This window comes from Sinohyriopsis cumingii, chromosome 11 (genome assembly GCF_028554795.1).
Source record: "Sinohyriopsis cumingii isolate HCF-2022 chromosome 11, ASM2855479v2, whole genome shotgun sequence".
In the NCBI taxonomy this organism is placed as follows: Eukaryota; Metazoa; Mollusca; class Bivalvia; order Unionida; family Unionidae; genus Sinohyriopsis; species Sinohyriopsis cumingii.
Genome location: NC_142971.1, coordinates 54,320,376 through 54,344,372, shown reverse-complemented (window position 1 = coordinate 54,344,372; position 23,997 = coordinate 54,320,376). Strand labels below are relative to the sequence as shown.

Sequence of the window (23,997 nt, the reverse complement as noted above, 5' to 3'; positions counted from 1 at the left end):
TGCTTTATATACGGTGGGTAAATATCAGTTTTGATCCCTGATATGAAGGTATTCCCTGAACCCCCTTTCAAATATTTTATAAAAAAAAAAGTTATTGTGCTATTAATATTTCTAATCATGGCTTACAAATTAATGAGAAATCAATAAATGCTGACCAGGATGTGCCAATCCACTGTGCCGCCTACGCACATTTATAGATATATATATATATATATTCCCCCGCTGAACACTACCTTTATTCTCATACTGAAGATGAACCATAAAAATCCAATAAAAATATCCAGGAGTCGAAATCCCTTCAGGGATAAAGACTAGCCAGCTGGGAACTTTATGTTTATATACAACTATCTAAACGTTGATTATTATGTATTTTCACGACAGGTGTGAACGATATGAATCACCCGCGAGCAGGTAGTATGTACATGCTTTGTGATCTGCATTCAACGTCTACATACATTACGTAATTAGATTTAAATAAATCGAGATCTTTACTAAAGGTCAGTGTAAATCACAAACCTGTAAATACATCATTAGCTATTTAAATGATTTTACTAGTTCAACCGAGGTCGAATGAGAAGCTTCATACATAGGCAATTTGAAAAGTCAACCTGGATTTTGCAAGAAGGCTAACCCTGAAATCATCAGAGTAAAATGCAAACAAGTCCAACCAGCGACACAACTTAAGATAAAATTCAAACTTACTTGCTGCAGATCCATTCCCTTGTTTTCGTTTTGATTTCCTAACAGACGATCTTGAGAACTGGCTTCTCTCGCCAAGTGTGGAGGCCATCCTTAACCGTCACCTATATTAACACCTTACAGACGAAATCATCACATCTTCCGACGGCAGTCTGTACTCCAATACCACTAGTTAATCTTTCCAAAATAGTTATGATTAAAGATACCGATCACAAATCACAATACAGTATTTAAAATAACTGGTGGAAACGACGGGATAGCCTTAACGTCTACTCCTTCTCTGCACAGGTACTGACTGACATGTAGGTCCACTCCTAGTTTAGTGGCATTCTACTGGCCAACAAAACACAAATGGGTCACATGCGATCAGAGAGGATCTAATAAAACCCCAAACAGCTCCGTCTGTGCTTCTCAGAATGTCTAATTATTACCCTCACAGCAGTAAGAAGAATGTGATTACAATTTTTATTCAACAACAAGAAACATAAACGTGTTCACTTGATATCACACGCAATCATGCGATTTAATTATTTGAAGACTATTCCATTTCGCGAAAAGGGGTATGGCAAGTGATGTGCTCAGTGAAGCATACCAAAATAAACACACGGTTATATGTATATCCAAATCATCCCTATGCGATCACTATAGTTTAAATATTCAAATCTGTACAAGTGTCTATATAAAGGTGCTATGTAAACATGTGCCAAGAGGTATGCAACAGCCAATAAAGAGGGTAAAAAAGTGCAATTTAATTTTCTTTTTTGTTGACCTAAATCACTTTCAAGCAATAACTTACTCCAGTAAAGGAAAATACTACTAACCAACATAAATTTCTATACATAGATGAATGTAGTAATCTAATGCAATGAATCATTACATTTATGCTGACTGACAGGTTTTCTGGCAAAGTAATAATTATTTATCATCACTTTTAATCATCAATATAAATACAACTTAAAAATGCACCTTGGAATTTGAAAAGTGGTTGAATAAATATCTGAGCAAATGTTTAAATCTAGTGCAGTGGACCAACTTTAGCAGGACCTAACACTAATACATTTTCCAGCTTACATTGGTGTTTTTTCCAAAAACTGATTTATTTATACATCTGCTTCAATAAACAGGTGGTATGCAAGATTAACTTTGTCCATTTGCTATCCATAACTAGCTGTAACTTGTATATTACAATGCCTAATATTATTAAACTTGCACTACACATGCATCTTTGCACAAACTTAAATTGCACACAAAAATGGATTGCTGTGATTTAACTTCAATGACTTCTTTTTAAAATCTGTATTTTCTTCTTTTGCAGTCAAACTTAAATTCCTGGTACATTTTTTGGCTTAAACAATGGTCACTTAATTTATTTCTGTGGTTTTATTAAATATCAATAGAAAATTATTTCTGTCCTCTTTGTCCAGGATAGAACTTGTATACCTGCATTGTGTGTGTTCATGTTAGGACTAAACAAGTGTTACAATCCAAAACTGTGCTGCTTTGACCAATATTTTGGAATCTATAGAAAATTGTTTAAAATTACTTCTGGGCCTCAAATCTTTTCAAATAAATGCATCAGTATCAAATTTGCTGTGGTCACAGATGTCTCACACACCAATAATGGGTCACTTTAGACCATAATTTCAATATCTTGTTTGCTATTGTTAACAAACTTGCAAACATGAATTTATGTTATGATAAAGGTCCATCACACACCCAAAAACTGGGTTGCTGTGACCTTTTTCTACTTTCTTTCCACATCTCTTAAAACATCTGACTGGGCTCTTACTGCATCGTCCCCTTTCACATGTTGCCTCCAAATTTGCACCAGTAGTGCTTCTTGGAATTAAAGATGTATTGTGCCACAAAAAACTTCCATACTAAACAATCAGAACAGAACTTTCTGCCTACTTAAGTAATTTGTGATAATTCTACTGCTAATCTATTTTACAAATCCTGAAACAAATTTGTCAAGGTCACATCCAAAGTTCAGAAGTGAAATATATCCTGTTGACATGCAGCCACAATCAATTTGTTGTACCATGTGTATATGTATATACTGCCTGCATGATTGCTGCTTGGCACAAATCCACACTTAATCTTACACAATACCCTGAAAGGTTAGGGTCTATGTTACTTATAATGTCATCTAGGAAGCATACAGCCAGATCTGCAGGTACAATAAGCTGATGGTACAAATGATCCATAGACACAAAGAATAATGACAAGGTAATGATGCCCACTGTGGGCACAATGATCCAGCAGCAAACATTATGGTCTGCAGGCACAATGAACCAACAGCAAAGACCCTGCTCTTCCAGTACATTATACAAGAAAACTCTAGGTCTACACTGCTTGTAGTTCATGCACCTGATGCATCAACATATATTTGAGATACTTTTGGGTGGTGGTAAAACTAATTCTAGTTATGCTGTACTTACCTACTTTAACTGAATTGTTACAACTTTTCCTAGTCCTAGTCCCCAGTCCAAGGACATTATTACCTACTCAAATATGTAATTTTGTAACTGGGTGTCTAGAATAAAACAAAAAGTCCCTCAAATGGACAAATTCTCTACTGTTCAAAAAGAATCTCCACAAATTTTAGGTAAGACCATTTCATCTTTATAACTGAGTGCTAAATATATCTTTTATATTCTTCTGCGATACAATTATCAAATTCAACAGTTATGGCAGCCATATTCAAAGATCAGCACCAATTTCAACTGAGACAAACTAGACACCATTAAGAAAACTTTTGGACAAAACCAGGTGCCAACATGAACATCCATTCAGGTGAATTAGTGACAAGATTTTCAGTCTGTTCATTGTGACAGCCATTTTCAAAATCGGTGGGGCTCCATTTTCATTTCAGACCAAGTCAATATCATAAGTCTTCTGGTAAAACCCCCATGTCAAATGACCATCAATTTTGGTGGATTAACTATACTAGTAAAAAGATTTTCAAAATTTCCACCAGTGGAGTCTTCTGGTTAAAAAAAACCATGGAGATATGAAGCTTCTGTTCAGGACAAGTAGCAATAAAGTTTTCAATGGACATCAGATCAAGACTATTTTCATTTAGACCCAAGTAGATATTATAAGAAGGTTTTTCTGTGAAAACTCCATGTTCGTATGACCTTCTGTTCTGGGTAGAGATAAGAAGATTTTCAAGATAGCCACTGTGGCACCATTCTTGATGTTGACCTGAGCAGCACCATTTTTCTTTGGGGCCAGCTAGACTTTCAGATTAATTAATGTGTGAAGAGTTCCAAGGTAATTCTCCCAGACATTTAGGAGAAGCAGTCATGACAAACTTGTGGTAATGGACAGAGATAGGCATTGGCCATTGGATGACAAACAATATCCTATATTCTCTTCCCCAGTCCATGGCTGGTAGAGCTAGAACCAACATGATCCCAGTCTGATACCTTAGACCACTTGGATTATCATCCTTCTTTTTGTTGGGCTTCATGTATTTATGTATGTCTCAATGAGCACTCCATACTTTATCAAGGAAGTCATCTCCTGGCATTTCTATTGTCAATGATATCCTTTTTTTGTGTGTTTCGTTTGTTATATTCTCACCAATCCTTACTTTACTTTCATGTATATGCATCCATTTTCATTAAAGCTGGTGTACATGTACATCATTATCAAAAAAGTTATTGAATTTCATCCCTTTAATAGTAACCACTGTCTGGGTACATAATTCCTACACTTACATTGTACTGGTAAAATGTATTTTTCTAGTCTTCAATAATGCCTCAATATCATGCATAATGTGGGCAGCTGCTCTTTTTGTTGTTTGTGGCATGTGGGGCTTTGCAGAGAGTCATGGAGCCTAAAGGGCCAGGAAGAAGGGTCCTGCCTCTTCCTCTTCTTTTTGTTTGACAGAGCTCAAAGTCCCAAAGAGAGACTCTTCAGTAAAGTCTACATCACCTGATCAGTTATTGCCCAATGACCACTCACCAGATCACCAACCAGAGTACTGGGCACAAGACACTGGTCAAGTGTTAGCTGACAGTCAGTGAAGATCTGTCACTGGGTCATTTGGCACCATAACACGTCAAACAATAGTCACAGAATGTCTGTCACAAGCCACTGGGGTCTGGTCAGAGGGAAATGTCACAGCAATCCATCAAAAGTTGCAGGACTATTTGCTTTCAAAAGATTGCTGGGGTTGCATGTAGGATCCCAACATCAGGGGCTCAGTGTCCCCCTCTTCCAAATCTGAGGGACACACACCATTTATGAAGAACAAATGAAAACAATAGTGTATAATGCACTAATAGTACTATACAAATGAAATAATCTTGATTGATTGAATAATTCTGCCACTTTAAATTTGTTGTCTGCTATGTACTGATCATATTTTCCTTGAAAACTTACATTACTGCAATACATTTTTTATCTGTGCTTAAATACATGTAACTTGTGAAAACATCTAGCTAACTTAAAATGAGTTGCACCATGGAATTTTCCATTTTGGATCTAGCTCTCTCATTTAACTCTGGTGTATGCTCATGTTATCCATATTTCATTTAATTTTTGGCCCTGATCGTAAGTTGTAAACAGACTGTTTACATAGCTTACTTTTGTCCCTGATCGTAAGTTGTAAACAGACTGTTTACAAAGCTTACTTTTGTCCATGATTGGAAGTTGTAAACAGACTGTTTACATAGCTTACTTCTGTCCATGATTGGAAGTTGTAAACGGACTGTTTACATAGCTTACTTCTGTCCATGATTGGAAGTTGTAAACATACTGTTTACATAGCTTACTTCTGTCCATGATTGGAAGTTGTAAACAGACTGTTTACACAGCTTTCTTTTGTCCATGATTGGAAGCTGTAAACAGACTGTTTACATAGCTTACTTTTGTCCCTGATTGGAAGTTGTAAACAGACTATTTACATAGCTTACTTCTGTCCATGACTGGAAGTTGTAAACAGACTGTTTACATAGCTTACTTTTGTCCATGACTGAAGTTGTAAATAGTGTTAACATCATTAAAGATCAAGACCAGTCTTATAAACAATTAGACCAAGTTTTCCCATTGGATGCTTCACATTCTAATACATTGTAGATCATGTGAAAAGGTGTATAAATTGGGATTTGATCAAAAGATTCATTCCTGTTTTAGACCAGTCTGTGCAAATCCATGTGTGATCAAAGTTTACAGTTGTGTTCTTGAACTCAGATAGAAGAGGAATTATTTATTTAAACTATTCACTGGAATCACTAAAGTGGTTAAGACACATTGTTCTTGCCTTGTGGTGATGCTTCTTTGGACATTACTAGTACCAACAGGCACACCCACTAATTAAAAGTTGTAGGTTATTTTTTGCTTGTTTTCTTACAAAAATTGCCCCCAACAGGGTGCACGGGTTCAAGATTTTGGCATCATGGGATAAGATATTGTCTGCACTCTAAGTGCAACATTGAGACACTAATAATAAGTTGCTGAGAATACGATTCCTTATTTGCAACCTTTCCCTCCCCGCTGCTCCTGAAATCTGCACTACTGCACAGGTGCAGCACTTATGAATGGAGAAAAGGAATGGCAAAAACCTAAATGCAAAGCTACAGAGGCGTAGGTACCTAAAATGAAACCACCGATATATGGCATGCCAAACAATCCATGCGAGGGCACCGGGTAGCCAAGTGGTCTGAAGTGCTCGCCTTCACCAATCACTGTAATCTCATATCAGTCTTTATGCGTCTGAGTCTCAGACTCAGCCAATGTGGGTATGTGAGCAAGCTTGCCAGTAGCTACGCTGGGTCAGTGATTCTTCCCTAGGGTTTAACCGGGTTCTTCTCCACCAGCTATACTGGTCATCATGTAAAGCCTATCATTCAGTGAATAACTGCAATAAATGCTAAACAAAAACAATCAATGTGAATTCCCTGTTTTTGGTATTCCATGTACTAATCCGCTACCTGATGAGCTTGCATCTTAATACATTTGTCTATACTGCTGGTCTGATAAACTATCTGATCGGATCAAAATGTATATCAATAAATTCATTTGTTGAATAATTTACTGGATTACAATTCATGCCAACATAATATAAAAAAATGGGTGTGTTATTTACTGTTATACTCACTTATAAGTCAAATCAAACAAAGATCTAGATATGCCAAAGCATAATGTGCTTGCAGATCAGGGTGAATGTTATTTTGATCTACTAATTTCTCCAAACAAACCGCACAGACAGAAAATCTGAGTCTGTGCAGCTTGCTGATGGATTCATCTTACAAGTGAGTAATTACGGTAAGTCAAATCCCAGCTGCATTAGGCAATGTCATAAAAATCCTGGCTATATTAAACATTAATATCATCAAATACAGTGCATCTCATGCAAAAGGGATGTAATGACACAATGGTCCACCAAAAACCAGTGTGCAATCATTGTTACATTACCCAAAATAGTGGCTGTGCCTGGCTGCACCCATGGCTAGAGATTATATAAACCCACATCAACAATACATGGCAATCAGTTGAACCAGTGAATCAACATTAACTTTTTCTTCTGACAAGCTACAAGAATAACTAAACCAGTCAGGGACCAGAGGTGACAACAGTACCCCAGCACGTCAGGGCATGCTTCCATATTCCTTCAGCAAAAATTTCTTCGTGTTACGTATACATTTAATTTGCATTGTTTGTTATCTTTTTTGTTCATTATATACTGTCGATTATGTAAAATTGTATATGGTAGCTGACCTTGTCAAAAATCAAGTTCATTGTTTACCTGACCAAAATCATTGATTTTTTAAAAACAAAACTGTAAGCAACCAGTACACAGCTGATCTTTTCTCTATGAGTGTGTGTTTAATATTAAGATCATTATCAATACAAGTAAACATATTTATCTTGGTCTGAGTCAAGAACATTGTGTAAAAACTATGTTCTTTATTATAATTTTGGTAAGAGACCTAATTATTTGTAAGATTTTTCTGGAAATGAACTTCTGACCCTGATCTAGGTTATTCTTTTGGGTCTTAGTTTTTTTGAAAATTAAATCTTGTTTACCATAAAAATTAATTATTCCTGAAAAAAATTCTATTGTTGTATTCAGATTTTGATTTGGGTAAAATTATTTATGATTCTCTGGAAAGCAAAGTGCTCTATAATATTCTTGGAAAGAGACATTAAATGGGAAATATAGTGAATTAAACCAAAGAAACCCTTGGATGGTATAACTGTGATTCAGCAGACAACTGCTGGCACATCATTACGATTCAGGCCATTGGTACATTAGCACATTAGAGACTACAGGCTACTACAGGCACATCAATGCCTTCAGCGTTGGAAATTATCTGGAATACCATTCAAGATTACCCAGAACTTTATTCATCAGGAATTGTGTCAGAAATTTGAGTATTATCTGGGATTTAATTTGCAATATTATGTTTTCTTTTTTACATTTTCACCTTGTATTATATGGTAATAAATTATCTGATGAATTTTACAAAGCTTTTCTATAACTTATTTTAATACCCTAGAGTTGTAATACTCGTTTTTAACTTTAACTAGAATGCTACCCACTGCAGCATAGCAATCTAATAGATTCAAGATAATGAGAACATAATGGTCTAACCATAGTGAAGCATCTTCTACTTCCTAACTACTTGCTCTCTTTTTAAAAAAGATGGATAGAAATTGTATTCAAGTATGTCAAGTTACAAGAGATTCTGAGTCCTCATGGAACAATATCTGTAACCTCAAGCTAAGTAACTAACCAGCCTGAATATTACCCACATACTCAACAACTTTGTATTGGTAAATTAGTACTGGATTGCCCTGCACCTTGCACTATTTGTGCATAAATGGAAAAAAAAATAAAAAATTCAAAAGCACTTAAATAAACCTAAAATATGTTTCAAACCACACACAACATTGTTTATTTGCTGCAACATGTGGCAAAATAATATGTAGGTTAGACCAAAAACGGAATTTCAAGTGAAAATAAAAGAACACATATGGTTGTTGTTGTTGTAGTGTTTAACGCCATTTTTCAGCACACGATAGGCTATACATGGCAGCCAGTATTAATGGTGGAGGAAGAACCCAGGAAAACCCGGAAAGAACCACCAACCCACGAGAAGCTACTGGCAAGCTTTCTCACATACCGACATTGGCTGAATCCGAGACTCGAACCCATGCAGGCAGAGGTGAGATGGCAGTGATCCGTAACGGAGAGCGCTTTAGACCACTCGGCCACTCGGGGCCCCCGAACACATCTGGGATATCAGCAAGCAAAAAGGATATCCCATTTTTTAAAGTGGTTAATAATCAGATAACATAAATTATTTTGTCTGACTCAGATTTGTAAGTAGCAACACTAAGCATAAAAGCAGAGTATTTTGGATACACACTCCGCTATTTGGATAGGGATCAGCATCTGTTTAAATGGAAATCTAGGCATTTGTAAACATAATTATATAAAAAAATTCTTGAATGAAAATATTTTTACATTTGCAGACATTTCATAAATTCACTATTAAAATGTATGTCTTCCAGTTCTTATCATAGTACAGTAGTCAGTTTGTTTAGAGGAAAGCAGCTTTATGTCTTCTAGTTCTTATCATAGTACAGTAGTCAGTTTGTTTATAAGAAGGCAGCCTTATGTCTTCTAGTTCTTATCATAGTACAGTAGTCAATTTGTTTAGAGGAAGGCAGCTTTATGTCTTCTAGTTCTTATCATAGTACAGTAGTCAATTTGTTTAGAGGAAAGCAGCTTTATGTCTTCTAGTTCTTATCATAGTACAGTAGTCTGTTTAGAGGAAAACAGCTTTATGTCTTCTAGTTCTTATCATAGTACAGTAGTCAGTTTGTTTAGAGGAAAGCAGCTTTATGTCTTCTAGTTCTTATCATAGTACAGTAGTCAATTTTTTTATAGGAAGGCAGCCTTATGTCTTCCAGTTCTTATAATATAGTACAGTAGTCGATTTGTTTAGAGGAAGACAGCTATAAAAAACAACATCATTAGGATCAGGATTTTTGGGATGAAAGATTCAAATAAAATTGATACTGACAAGGTCTACAGCTTGATCTGCAAAGATATGGGAAGACCAATATCTTCATGTTCTAAACATATCCTGAGCATGTCTGTACTTTTAGAACCAGTATTCTATGTGAAAGGTAGATTATGGGACATAACTCTCAGTCCTGAAATTGCTTTAGGACTGCAGATGTTGCTTCCCTTGAATTACAAGATTGGACAAGATATTTCAGTTGTTTATATTAGTCATTATATAGGAGGTCCAAAACAAATTTTATTTATTAAAATGTATATTATAGACAAATGAAAGATACATGCTTATTTGTAATAGAGTTATGTTGCTTACTTCTGACTCCATATTGAAAGCACAGGTCACCTGTAGTTAATTATTATGATAAAAACTATAGTCAAAACTTTTTGAGCTCCCTTGCCATAAACTTTATTTGGTTTCTGAGTGTAATATATTTGCAATCTTTATAATTTTTATTTCATTTAATTATTCATTTCTGACAGTCCCATGCCAATGACAGACTATTAGTTTACAAGTCTCTTGCACTTCTCTTAATAAGATCAATTCCTTGTTTTAATGCACAAATCACAACATTTAGCTGCATTAATGATGGCTTTAATCACATACTGAATAAATGCATTTCAAGGTATGTTATCCTTAATTCAATATGAAGAACATTTTCAATAATTTGGACTGATGCGTCTATCATGCCCAAAGCTGGTTTGACATATTTTCATGTATCTACATAACTGACAGATGTTTTGTGTTGTGATTTGTGTATATATAATTGCTGTATCCTAGTTCTATGATAGCTGGTCACAGATTAGCAACATACATTCTCAATAAGGGGCTGTGGAAGGCACCCAAAATTGATAAAAGGAATCAATTAGTTTCCTGTTAGCTGTGCCTGTTAAGCACAGCAAAAAATTTGTTTTATAAAATTTACACTCTGGTCCACTTCTGGTACTTTTCCAAAGAAGAAACATCTTTCTTGTCCCTTACAATGACTGTAGTAACCATTTGTTATATTTTTATTTTCTGCTCTTGACGTGATTGAACTGTGTTCCTTTTTATATGAGGAACAAGTTCTTACAATTATTTATATATCTAACTCAAAATAGTTTAAATTTGATATCAGCTCGTATAATGTAGCTATGTTTATATTTAAAATTGGGTTACCTAACTTAACTAGATTACGTTTCTATTACTCAATTTTTAATACACAGGCAGGATCAATTTAACTAGGACATGTTTCTGTTACCCTACTTTTTATGTATTCATGTCAGAAAAATGCAACAAGGTCATCTTTCTGTTGTTTAATTTTTACTGTAACTAGGTCATCTTTGTGTTCAATTTGTACTGTAACTAGGTCATCTTTGTGTTGTTCAATTTGTACTGTAACTAGGTCATCTTTATGTTGGTCAATTTGTACTGTAACTAGGTCATCTTTGTGTTGTTCAATTTGTAATGTAACTAGGTCATCTTTCTGTTGTTCAATTTGTACTGCAACTAGGTCATCTTTACGTCACTCATTTTTTTAATACATTTGGGTCTGAATAGCTCAATACATCTGCTATACTCGTGCATTTAGTAACAGATATATCCATATTTGTCTAGCTGTGTGTGTGTTTGTGTCTGTGTGTGAGTGCATATGCTTTAGATTTTTAATGTAGCTTTAACAATTTTAGTGATATCACTAAGATATCTGCAGTGTGGCAGTTTATAGTGATATCTATCTAGCACAGGCATGTAGCATGATGTCCCACCCAGTCACACTATCCTGACACCAGGCTAACCAGTCCTAACACTAACCTCTTGATGCTCACTGGCTAAGTGAGGAAGCTGCTAGTACCATTTTGTAAGTCTTTCGAATGACTTAGCCTGGGTTCGAAGATTTAACCTACAACATCCAAGGCAGACAAACTAACCACAAAAGCCACCAGAGCAGTCCTTTCCAGCTGTATAAGGGATGAATTGTACAAATGTACTCTGATATTTTAAGAGTCCAAAGTTGTGGGTCTCATCATCTCATGGCACAAAGTCACATGGACAGCGTTCTTTTGCATACCAGGGCCCAGCAACGTGGAATGAATTGCCCACTGAACTTAGACACAAAGACACAGCGATCACATTCAAGAGGGCTCTCAAAACTCACTTATTTCGACAGCAAGAACAAGCTTAAAGACCTAATAATGTTTCCTACCTGAAATACTCTCTGCATGTTTTTCATTTTTTAATGTTTTTCTAATTTCATGTTGTTTGTTTTTGTAATAATATTATTATGTTTCTTATCTTATAGGTGTTGTCTAATGTCGTAAAGCACTTACAGCTTCTAAAGATTAGGCGCTATACAAAGTCCTCATTTTTATTATTATTATTATTATGGCATCTGCAAAACTGTACATTATTTTGCCATACAGCTAAAAAAAAGTATGGATATATCTGATCTAATCCATGTCACATATGTAAAAATAACCCAGCTTATACGACATTTTGTTTTACAGTGCTAGAAGAACACTCATATTGTAAATTGCATATCTTTCTCTACTTCCCCTAAAAGATAATGGACCATTCCATGTTAGCTGTTTTCCCCCATTAGTACACACACACTGCTCATTGATGCACCTTTATTGACTGATACATATTGCTGCATGTTTACTGATTGATACATATTGCTGAATGTTTATTGACTGATACATATTGCTGGACATTTATTGATTGATACATACTGCTGGACATTTATTGATTGATACATATTGCTGGACATTTATTGATTGATATATATTGCTGCATGTTTATTGATTGATACATATTGCTGAATGTTTATTGACTGATACATATTGCTGGACATTTATTGATTGATACATATCGCTGGACATTTATTGATTGATACATATTGCTGGACATTTATTGATTGATATATATTGCTGCATGTTTATTGATACATATTGCTGCATGTTTATTGATTGATACATATTACTGAATGTTTGTTGACTGATACATATTGCTGCATGTTTATTGACTGATACTGCTGCATGTTTATTGATTGATACATATTGCTGAATGTTTATTGACTGATACATATTGCTGCATGTTTATTGATTGATACATATTGCTGAATGTTTATTGACTGATACATATTGCTGCATGTTTATTGATTGATACTGCTGCATGTTTATCGATTGATACATACTGCTGCACATTTATTGATTGATACATATTGCTGCATGTTTATTGATTGATACATATTGCTGTATGTTTATTGATTGATACATATTGCTGGACATGTATTGATTGATTTATATTGCTGCATGTTTATTGATACATACTGCTTCATGTTTATTGATTGATGCATATTGCTGCACATTTATTGATTGATACATATGGCTGGATGTTTACTGATTTATACATATTGCTGCATGTTTATTGATTGATACATATTGCTGCATGTTTATTGATTAATACATACTGCTGCATGTTTATTGACATAAAATCACATGACAATATAATCTCAAGACTAGTTCATTACTCACTCCTGTGAATGCATCACAACATTCTGCATACCTACATTTTGTTTTCCTGTTGTCCACTGCAGTGGGCAATGAAATTACTTATGTAACTGTTTCCATTTTTAGTGCCCTTTGTCAGACATATTCATGCCTATCAGGTTCTGTGACTGCATCAAACAATGCTAATCTGGGAACAGAACCAAGCTAGCATGGTCCCTTGTAATTCAATTGTTACTGTTCATCTAGTATTACCCAAAAATACATTTTCAACATTTCATTTTATAATGGGACAGTGAATTAAATCAGACATATGTATAGATTTCCAGCTGTATGATGAAAATACTGTACAGATTTTAAAATGTACTATATTTGACTCACACCACTGGACCTCATAAACTACTACAATACACTGGAAACTCTATTTTCTCAGCTACAAGTATGGATATATCTGTTACACACAACTATGTCACTGGACACACTGGGAGGAGATACATGAAGCAAACTCTATACTACCTGAGCAAAACAAATATGTACCCTAATTATACTAGTCATGGTAGCATAATAGCAAATCATCACCCTGAAATGACACTGGATTTGAGTGTCTACTGTCCTAATTAATTTCCTGAAATCAAGCATGGCATGCAAAAAGCTGTTTTTTCCTACATTAACATAACTAACACTGACGACTGTAATAATTACAACTGTTTTGTCTCATGATTCTAAAACGTTGCTCTGCATGTATCATGTACTGGTACTTCACTATAAGCCTTGAATTATAACAGTTCTTGTTATAAGGCAAAGATGCTCATGGTTCCCATTTTGTTAAGTGTGTAGTAAAATTAAATGTATCATGTATTGTTACTTCATTATAAGTCTGTAGTAAACTTAAATGTATCATGTACTGTTACATCATTATAAGTCTAGAAAAATTAAATGTATCATGTACTGTTACTTCATTATAAGTCTGAAGTAAAATTAAATGTATCATGTACTGTTACTTCATTATAAGTCTGAAGTAAAATTAAATGTATCATGTACTGTTACTTCATTATAAGTCTGTAGTAAAATTAAATGTATCATATACTGTTACTTCATTATAGGTCTGTAGTAAAAATAAATGTATCATGTACTGGTCCATCATAAGTCTAGTAAAATAAATGCATAATATACTAGTACATTATTAAAAGCATGTAGTTAGATTAAATGTATCATGTACTGGTACATCATTAAAAGTCTAGTAAAATTACATGTATCATGTACTGGTACTTCATTACAAGTCTGCATTAAAATTAAATGTACTGGTACTTCATTGCAAGTATGAGTAAAATTAAATGTATCATGTACTGGTACTTCATTGCAAGTATGAGTAAAATTAAATGTATCATGTACTGGTACTTCATTATAAGTCTGTAGTAAAACTGTATCATGTACTCATACTTCATTGCAAGTCTATACTTTATGGCTGCCACGGACAGCACTAAAAGGAACATGCATTAAATGATTCGTATTACAGAAAGAAGAGCATTAGGAAATTCTCTATTACTGCTCACTGTTTTAAAGTTCTTGGCAAGTGAAATTAAAGCCTTTGACTCATGCTGGAAAAACATTTCCTTGTTCAGGCTTTCATTCTTATCAAAGTTAGCAGAGGTTCCTGGTGTGGAATTCATTTCTACAGTGCAACTACAAAGTAACTTGTTAAGACAATGAACAGGTTTAATTGTTTTCAATTAAAGTACACAGCTGTCTTGCTACAAATTGTTCTCTATTAACAGACCTGCAACTGAAATCATGATGATCAAGTGGGTCTGACATCACTCACATCTCACAAATAGTTAAATGCAAGAGCTGTTTAGTTAAGAAATCTGGGTTCCTAGGAGGCTTTCAATCCAAATTTCTTAAAATCATGTAAATTGGGTATGAATTTTTGTATAGGCTTTTATTTTAAAATAAATAAGTTCAAACCATATCTTGTCAAATTCTGTTACGGTTATTTTTTTTAAAGGTCATTGAAAAGTATAGTGGTCACATTAGATCCCACATCTATATCAGATGTACGAATTTTCAAGATACTTTCTGTAAAAATCTGTTAAAATTCTGTCTATCAGTTTTTGAGAAGTTGTTAATTGAAGATGTCTTTAATTACAATAATGGTGACCTGAATATGGTGGATTAACATAATTAATTTTGTATGTAATTGAAACGTTGCTCTAAAAAATTTGGTCAAATTCCTTTGAACAGCTTTTGAGATGAATTAGCCATTTAAAGGTTTTTCTATTTTAAGTAATAGTGGCCATACTGGATGCTTGTCTGGCATTATAAGAATAAAACCGAAATACTTTCAACTCAGGATCCTTACTTTTCAAATTCTATATAGCCATTCTAAGAATCTGCATAAACGTTCCTGTATAGTACTGGTGGTCACAATAGTTCGCTGACTGCTTCATTTGCACAGACATGAAAGGCCTTCATGCCAAGGTGCTCTTAACCAAATTTGATTGAAACTAGTCCAGTATTTAATTTTGTATATTATTTTATTTTGAAGTTGAAAATTACAAATGTTGACAGATAAGAGACTGCAGAGATACTACGTATTCCACATCAGACCCATGGTAATAAAATATGTTCTGATCTCAGGGATACCACTGGTCTCACATAGCCATATAGACACATGAGCTAAAACAATGAAACAAACTAACATTTAATGAGATCTTATGACATACAGTACTTTTAAACTGAATGCAATATGGGTTGCAAGGCTTTTTAACCAAGAATTCACTCTGCAACTTTTGCCACATTAAATAGCAAGAGATACACTGTATCCTTTGCATGTGTAACTTGGATCTAATTTTTGTTAACCCTTCAAGTTATTTTTTTAAACATACACACAGAGACTTTGAGAATGCTTGGTGCATAGCTTTACCAATTGTCAGATGAGGATTGGGTTTCCTTTCAATTAGAATATTTTAGAGTGACTAAGGTTAGTCAAACACAAGTACTGTGGTATGATGTTGCTAATGAAATTGTTTTCCAGTCTGTGATAACTAACAAAAACAAAGTTTTCTTTTTGTTTTGTTTTTGTAAATGTAGTGCCACTAAGCCTTGAACTAAGTGCTTTCAAATCTGTCCATGAATTGACTGTTTTTTTTGGTTGTTTGCATTTTTTGAAATACCAGTTTATTGTTGTACTGGTACATGACAGACTGATGAACTGTGTGGATTTATTCTAAGTGAAAGGTAATATGCTTACAAGCTGACAGTAAAATATGATCACTGAAAAGACATTAAAAAGATGAAGAATTTCAAACATAACACAAATTATACCAACAAGGGAATGCATGTAAACAAATAAAATAATTTTCTGCTCGTGAAGAATTTGGTCAGAAGTTCTAAATGAAAGGAAATATCAGTAAATCTTCTTTACCAGCAATCTGTCCTATATTGAACTGTCTGCAGATGAGTCAATCTGGATAAGCAGTTATACATGTTGTGGATGAAGCTACCAGAGGAATGACTGGCTTGAATTGGCAACAAAAGAGATAGGAGTCAATTAGTAACCAATTTGGTTAGACCAGACAACAAATGTAAGGTCTGCTGAGAACATAGACCCCCTTACCTACCCATGTGTGTGGGTCCTTACCAAAATTTGCCTGAGAAGTTAAAAGCTCTGATTATTGTGAAAACGATAATCCAGGTCACTTTTAAAAAAAGAAAGTAAAAACTGAAAACTTAAAATATTTCCTTGGTAAAAATCTGTTAGCAAACAAATCTTATGAAAGAAAAAAATTCTTCTCAAAACAGAGTACAGAAAATTACCTAATTTACAACGATCTGAAATGTAAAATTTAGATACTATATTAGCATTGCAAATAAGGACATGCTATTATTATTATTATTATTATTATTTGCATGTACATGCAGCTTCTAAGATGAGCTGGATCCTGCTGCAAGGCAAAACCAGGTACTCATTTTATGTACTTTATGACAAGTACCAAACTTTTAAGATTGCTTTAACACTCCAATGTAGTGTACCAATCCTTCAAAACATTAGTTGGCACTTAGTTTGTTGATGAATAAAACATCCCAAGTCATCCATCTCAGTTCCTTGTTTCCTGCAACAGGCTACATCATCTAACCTTGACTTCTCTCTTTGCAAGAGTGGGGCATATAGGAGATGCATTGCAAAAGCATACTAGTTTTCAAGTGCTAACTTTGCTAAATTAATGGCAGCAATGACTCTTTTTTTTAAAAAAATAGGAGAATCCTGAAACACCAGACAAAATCTTTTTTTTCCTATTAAGATTCCTTTAGGGAATAACAAGCATGTTGAGATAAGAGCAAGGCACAGACAACAAATTCAATTAATTCAATTCACCTGACCCAGTGTTAATGTTTTGCAAAATTACTATACTCTGGTGATAAGATGGGTAAAACAAATTGAGATCCCAACTGTTACATCCCATGCAGGATCTATCCAACAGTAAATTTTAAACCAAGAAAATGATAAGGTGCTGGATTTGTTTTGCAGAAATAATTTCATTGCAGGTACCCACAATCAAAGTTGAACCTGATGAGGAGTGTCAGGTTCGGCCAATGTGAGTAAGTGAGAAAGCTTGCCAATAGCTTCTCATGATTCATCGGTTCTTTCCAGGGTTTTCCTGGGTTCTTTCTAAACCATTTATACTGGCCGCCATGTATAGTTTATCTTGTGCTGAAAAATGGCATTCAATGCTACAACAACAACACCAACCTGATGAGAACTCCATTTACACCCAGTAGTAAATGTACCTGCTTGGCATGAACAGTAAAATGAAAATGGTTTCAGATTTAAGCCTCCTATTGCATACAATTTTCTTAAAATGTGACATTATTGCAGGTAATTATTTTCAGCCAATCAGCAACCTTCATTCTTTTAAGTGTTGTATTTAATATTCTGGCCCACATAGATTGGTTCCATAGCTTGAAAAATAATTATCTGTTTGTGACCAACACAGCGATGCAAAATATGCATGGCTTGTGCTGGTGTTGGTCACAAACAGATAATTATTTTTCTCAAGCTCTCGCGAACCAATCTATGTGGGGGGAACAGAATTTCAAATACAACACTCTACAAGAATTTAGCGCATCTGGCTGAGTTGGAAAATAATTACCTGCAATAATTCATATCATGAATTGTATGCAATAGGAGGCTTAAATCTGAACCATTTTCATTTTACTGTTCATGCCAAGCAGGTACATTTACTACTGGGTGTAATATAGGAGAGAGAGAGAGGAAGGTGTTGTTGTGTTAGCATTGAATGCCATTTTTCAGCACAAGATAAACTATACATGGCGGCCAGTATAACTGGTGGAGGAAGAACCCTGGAAAACCCAGGGAAGAACCACCGACTCATGAGAAGCTACTGGCAGGCTTTCCCACGTAACCACGCTAGACGAGCCTTGGACTCGAACCCACGCAGACAGAGGTGAGATGGCAGTGATCCGGAATGGTGAGCGCTTTAGACCACTCGGCCATTCAGGGCCCCCAGAGAGAGAGAGAGAATTTTCTATAATCAGTAATCCCACTACAGTACATATATGCAAAACACCCTTATTTAGCAGTTATTATAACTGTACCACATTCCTCTATTACACAACTGCCTGCAGTTACTTTAGTCTTTTGATCCTTTATTTCAAACAATATACTGTCAAAGACTGTCATTTTTGTTTATATAGTTCATGTCATGGTCAGTCAGATTTTCTTGTGCAGACATGATAATGTTAATATATCTATCTGAAGCAAGTTTTGAGAAACAGTGAATAAATATTTATATTTTAATTTATTATTTACATTTTAATCATAATATTTGTACGTTTTCAGAATTTTGTGCACTCTGATATGTGCTGAGCTTGCTGACTCTGCAAGATTGGCTTGTCAACATTTTTGAATGCATGTCGCTGATTTCAAGGTGACTAGCCTAACTATGTAATAATTCTTTAATAATATGTGTATAACATGGAATTTCTTTGACTGCTGTGTTTGGAATAAATGGCATTTGTCTATAATGATTAACTATCTGGCTTTCCTTAAAAGTGCGACAAATGTATAAAAATAATTCACAAAAGAATGCCGTTATGCATGTTGAGGATTTCAAGATGACAAGTTGACACAGTGCAATTGCTGATTAAATGGATAAAATAAGCATTATCTTATCATTCGGTTGTAAGAATAAGTCTTTGCATAAAGTCCAGCTTTCATTACTGTTGATATGGTTGAAGAGATGAGTCTGTTTGCATATTTTGGCAACAAAAATGAAACTTGACAAACACTCCACCAATAAATCTAATGAACCTGTTAAAAAGAAAAACTGTTGTTGAAAATATCACTTCAATGTCTTCTGTCTAAATACTAAAACTCTGGCTACAACCAAAATTATTACCTATGTATCCACATACATGTATATATTTGATTTTGCTTTAGTATCTGTATATTCATTCTAAAACCTTCCTTTTCTTCTCATTTGCATACCTGTCTACATGTACTTTTACTTCTCATCTGCATACCTGTCTACATGTACTATTTACATGTCTTTCCTTGATAACTTTAATTACTGGCAAATGGTTGCAAGGTGCAAATTTTGTACAATAAATATAATGCAATTTCCATGAAACATCCCATACTTTATTTTAATGTTTTAACTTTTAAGCTGAGGTATTATGGTGTAATCTCAAATCTCCCATGGGCAAACTAGCTTACTTTGATAAAAACTGTAAAGCTTTACAAGATGAAAACACATACTGTGTTAAGTATGCAAACTGCCAAATGAGCAAAAAATAAGTAGTTTAAAAGACTAGGCATAGAATCATAATGTATTCAAATAAACTTGTGTGCACCAATGAATGTATCAAATTCAATCCTTGAGAGTGGCTTCAACTTGCTAAGGCAGATTAGTTATTCAGCTAATTGTATTACCCTCTTTACAGAAAATAATAATAATAATAAATATTATTATAATTATTTATAAAGGTTGCATGTCTATTGGGCATGTTCCAAAAGGGACTGATCGACTGTAAACAACTTTCTAACCAGTAAAAAAAGAACAACCTTTATGTCTTTAACACATTAACCCCTGGAGCTTTTTGTCATTTTTGCCTGAGGATGATGTCAATGACTTCAAGCATGGCCTTCAAAACTTAGTAACATCACCACCAAATTTATCCTCATAAACTGAAGGAAATGACACAGTGAAAGAACTCTGACTTTTATGAAGTGCAAAAATGTTGTGGGCCACCCATACTGGAGAGCTTGGCCAAAGTTGTAAATGCAGGATTCAGGGCCCAAATAACACAGGATAAATTTAAAGACTTGAGCAAAAAACATTTAAGGTCACAAAATTGCCAAAATTTAAGTGTACCTAAAGTAAATCCCGAATTTGGGCAAAAATGAACAAAGCTACAAAACAAATGGATGCCAAGCTCCAAAAGTTTCAGGGAACTGTTGCTAAAGCTGGTTTTCCCCTTCTCAGGCTAATGGATGAATTACTACATAATAAGTTAGATGGTACACTTACAAATGTAAATAAACTGCTTGCAGATGCTGGTGATGTATTGTGGATGCTTTCTTCTGCATTTTGTCTCATAAGAGGAAAGAACTGATCAAGCCAGATCTCCATTACTTTGATCACTCTCTCTGGTTCGAGTTGCAGATTTGGCCAATGTGGGTATGTGAGAAAGCTTGCTAGTAGCTTCTCGAGGGTCGGTGGTTATTTCCGGGGATTTCCCGGGTTCTTCCTCCACCATTAATACTGGCCGCCATGTATAGCCTATCGTGTGCTGAAAAATGGCGTTAAACCCTACAACAACAACTCTCTGTGCACTCCAAAATAAGGTAACTGACCTCCTGTTTGGAGATGATCTGTCTACAAAAGTTACAAATATTGCACATGCTCAGCAGATGGGGAAAGTTTTCGGCTTCAAACACTGAAATATACTCAAATTATAAAGGTGCTCAAGCAGGACCCAAGTCTTTTTTATTCAAGATGGGGGCTAAGTCCCAGCCCTATCAACAGCAACCATACAACCAGGGACCAGAGAACCTCAAAAAGTGGAGACCTTACAACCCCCATCAAGATTTGTGAACAGAGGCAGTGTTGCATTTTCCACCAAAACTGTAAGTAGCAGTATTTCCATTCATGAGAGCACAGTTTATTTCCCAGTCTTATATAATACGACAGAAAATTTTGTTGCTGGTAAAGTTAGTTGGTGTGCTAAAAAATGGCTGAAGATAACCTCTGATGCATGGATTTTGTCTAATCTAAAAGGTTATAGACTCAAACTCGATAGCAGCCCAGTCCAAACTTGTTGTCCAAAACAGAGAAATTTCTCTGACAAAGAATCCACTGTAATTACAACTGAAATTGATAAACTGCTGAAAAAAGGAGTATTGGAGAGAAAAAAACTTTGCCTGTGTAAAGTACTTGTCTAGAGATAAGTGTGATGGGAGCATCTGTGGTATTCTTAACCTGCATGCTTTCAATGCACATGTGGCACATCACCATTTTAAAATGGAGACATTAAAAACAGCACTGACCATGGTTCACAAAGATTCTTATTTTGCTTGTATGGACCTGAAAGATGCATATTACTCTCTTCCAGCTGACATTGCTTTTCGCAAATATTTATGCTTTCACTGGAAAGGACAATTTTATATCATTACACCTGTTAACCAAATGGACTGGCAGCTGCACCACGAGTATACACCAAAATAATGAAGCCTGTTTTTTCTTCCTTGCATAAGATGGGTTCTCTCAATGTTATCTATTTGGATGATAGTCTTCTTCAAGGTTCAGTATACTTCTCTATGACGTGGTCGGACATAATTTTATATATGTTCCCACCTTTCAGCCTGATGGGACGTGTTCTTCAGAAGATAGTAAATGACTGTGCAGAAGTGGTTCCTGGTTTCCCTGCTTTTTGCGAAAAATCGTTCAGCAATTGTACATTCTTCCACAGATTCGCTTCCTGTTTGACCTGGCCTCAGGATCCACTCAATGAACATCAAATGCGGCAAACCCAGCTAGTTGTGTTTTGCTTATCAGGGAAGCCTTGTTCCGCAACGGCATATCAGGACAAGCTGTCAGTGACATACTCGACTCATGGAGAGAATCTACAAGGAAACAATACTGGACACATCTTCAAAAATAGTTGCACTTTTCAGTTGGGAAACATAATGATCCACTTGATCCACCTGTAAATTTAGTCCTGGCTTTCCTGACAGCTGTTTGATTAAAGTTACAGCTCCATCAACACTGCCAGATCTGCTATATCTTGTTTAGTTAAACTGAGTAGTAATGTTGACCTAGGTAATAATGTGCGCATAAAATCCATGTAGGCCATGTTTGCCAAGATATGGCATAACCTGGGATGTGAGAACTGTGCTTCAGCATCTGTAAAAATTATTTCCCTTGCGGAACATTTCTTTGAAACAAGTGACTAAGAAACTAGAGATCCTGTTGGCCTTACTTAGTGGCCAGAGATGCCAAACTTTGCATGTCAAAAATATTGATGATATTACTATTTGTTCTGATAGAGTTGTTCAGAATTTAAGGACCTTTTGAAGCAAAGTAAACCTTAGGTCAACATCTATCACAAATGACTTTCTCTGCGTATCATGATAAAAGACTATGTATAGTTGAAACCTTACAAGAATACATCAGTAGAACTTCTTCCCTTTGGGGAAATGAGAAAAAATTATTGATAATGACACAACCTCCTTTTAGAGCTGTTGCTAAAAGCACCATAGCTAGATGGATCAAGACTGTTATGAAGGAGGCAGGGACTGATACATCCATTTTTGGGGCCCACTGCACTAGAGCTGCATCAAGCACTGCTGCTGCTAAAATGAAACTGTTTTTGCATACTATTATTAAGACTGTAGAATGGAGTAATGATTGCACTTTTTGCAAGTTCTATCATAATCCTGTATCAGATAGCTTAGATTTCAGCCATGGTGTGCTTGGGAAGTCCCAGCTAAAAAAAATGTTGATTCAATCTCAGATGCTTATATATTGTTTTTTATAGTTTTATCTAATATCACAAATATACATTTTACTTTATTTTTTCTTTATTGTTGTGCTTGGATGCATAAACTTGGAAATCTCAAGGGATCCCAAGGCACTTACAGGGGAAATAAAATTTTACAATTAAACAAGACTTACCAAAGTCACAGTTTGATTGGGATTTAATGAACCTGTAAGTGCCTGAGGGATCACATGCCCACCCATATGCAAATTAATTATCTTCATGCATATCCCACCCTATTGTTGTTCTCTGAGGCATCCAAGCTGATCATGCTCTAAAGACTGACTCATCACATGACCAATTCTATCTCATGTGATCCCTCAGGCACTTACAGGTTCATAAAATCCCAATCAAACTGCGACTTTGGTTAAGTCTTGTTTACTTGTGAAAATATCACTTTTAAGATCACTGTCTAGTCTGCTCTATCTATCCTGCTGTGTAAATACTTACGACAAAACTTGCGCTGTGAAACAAAAGCATTTTATTTCAAGAATTTAGTACAAATGAAAAGTATTCTAAACTTTAAAAAATACACACTCTGATATCATCAATTATGCAAAAATAATGAAAAGCATACAAAACTTACTTGTTACTGATAAAACAATTTCCTGTTTCTGACATCAAACTAGTCTGCATCTCTTTATTTTATCTTTAACAATTGTTTGGTATGACATGTCCAATAACATCTATATTATATGCCTGTCAATAGTGTT

The 23,997-nt window shown here is 35.0% G+C and overlaps 1 protein-coding gene and 1 pseudogene across 2 annotated transcripts in view; one reads left to right on the top strand and one right to left on the bottom strand.

The window, feature by feature from the left end:
* LOC149788475 (SLIT-ROBO Rho GTPase-activating protein 3-like) overlaps positions 1-23,997 on the bottom strand; it is a 241,384-nt gene that overhangs the window by 155,599 nt on the left and 61,788 nt on the right. The window contains exon 1 of one of the 2 annotated variants that reach the window (XM_089974459.1): positions 703-1,112. The exons of the other annotated variant lie outside the window; for it this stretch is intronic. Within the exon in view, the coding sequence (XP_089830585.1) occupies positions 703-790 (88 nt within the window). The 5' untranslated portion in view covers positions 791-1,112. Of the gene's footprint in view, positions 1-702; positions 1,113-23,997 lie in introns of those variants that run through there. 2 annotated transcript variants of the gene reach the window in all.
* On the top strand, positions 20,648-23,319 carry LOC149788476 (uncharacterized; annotated as a pseudogene).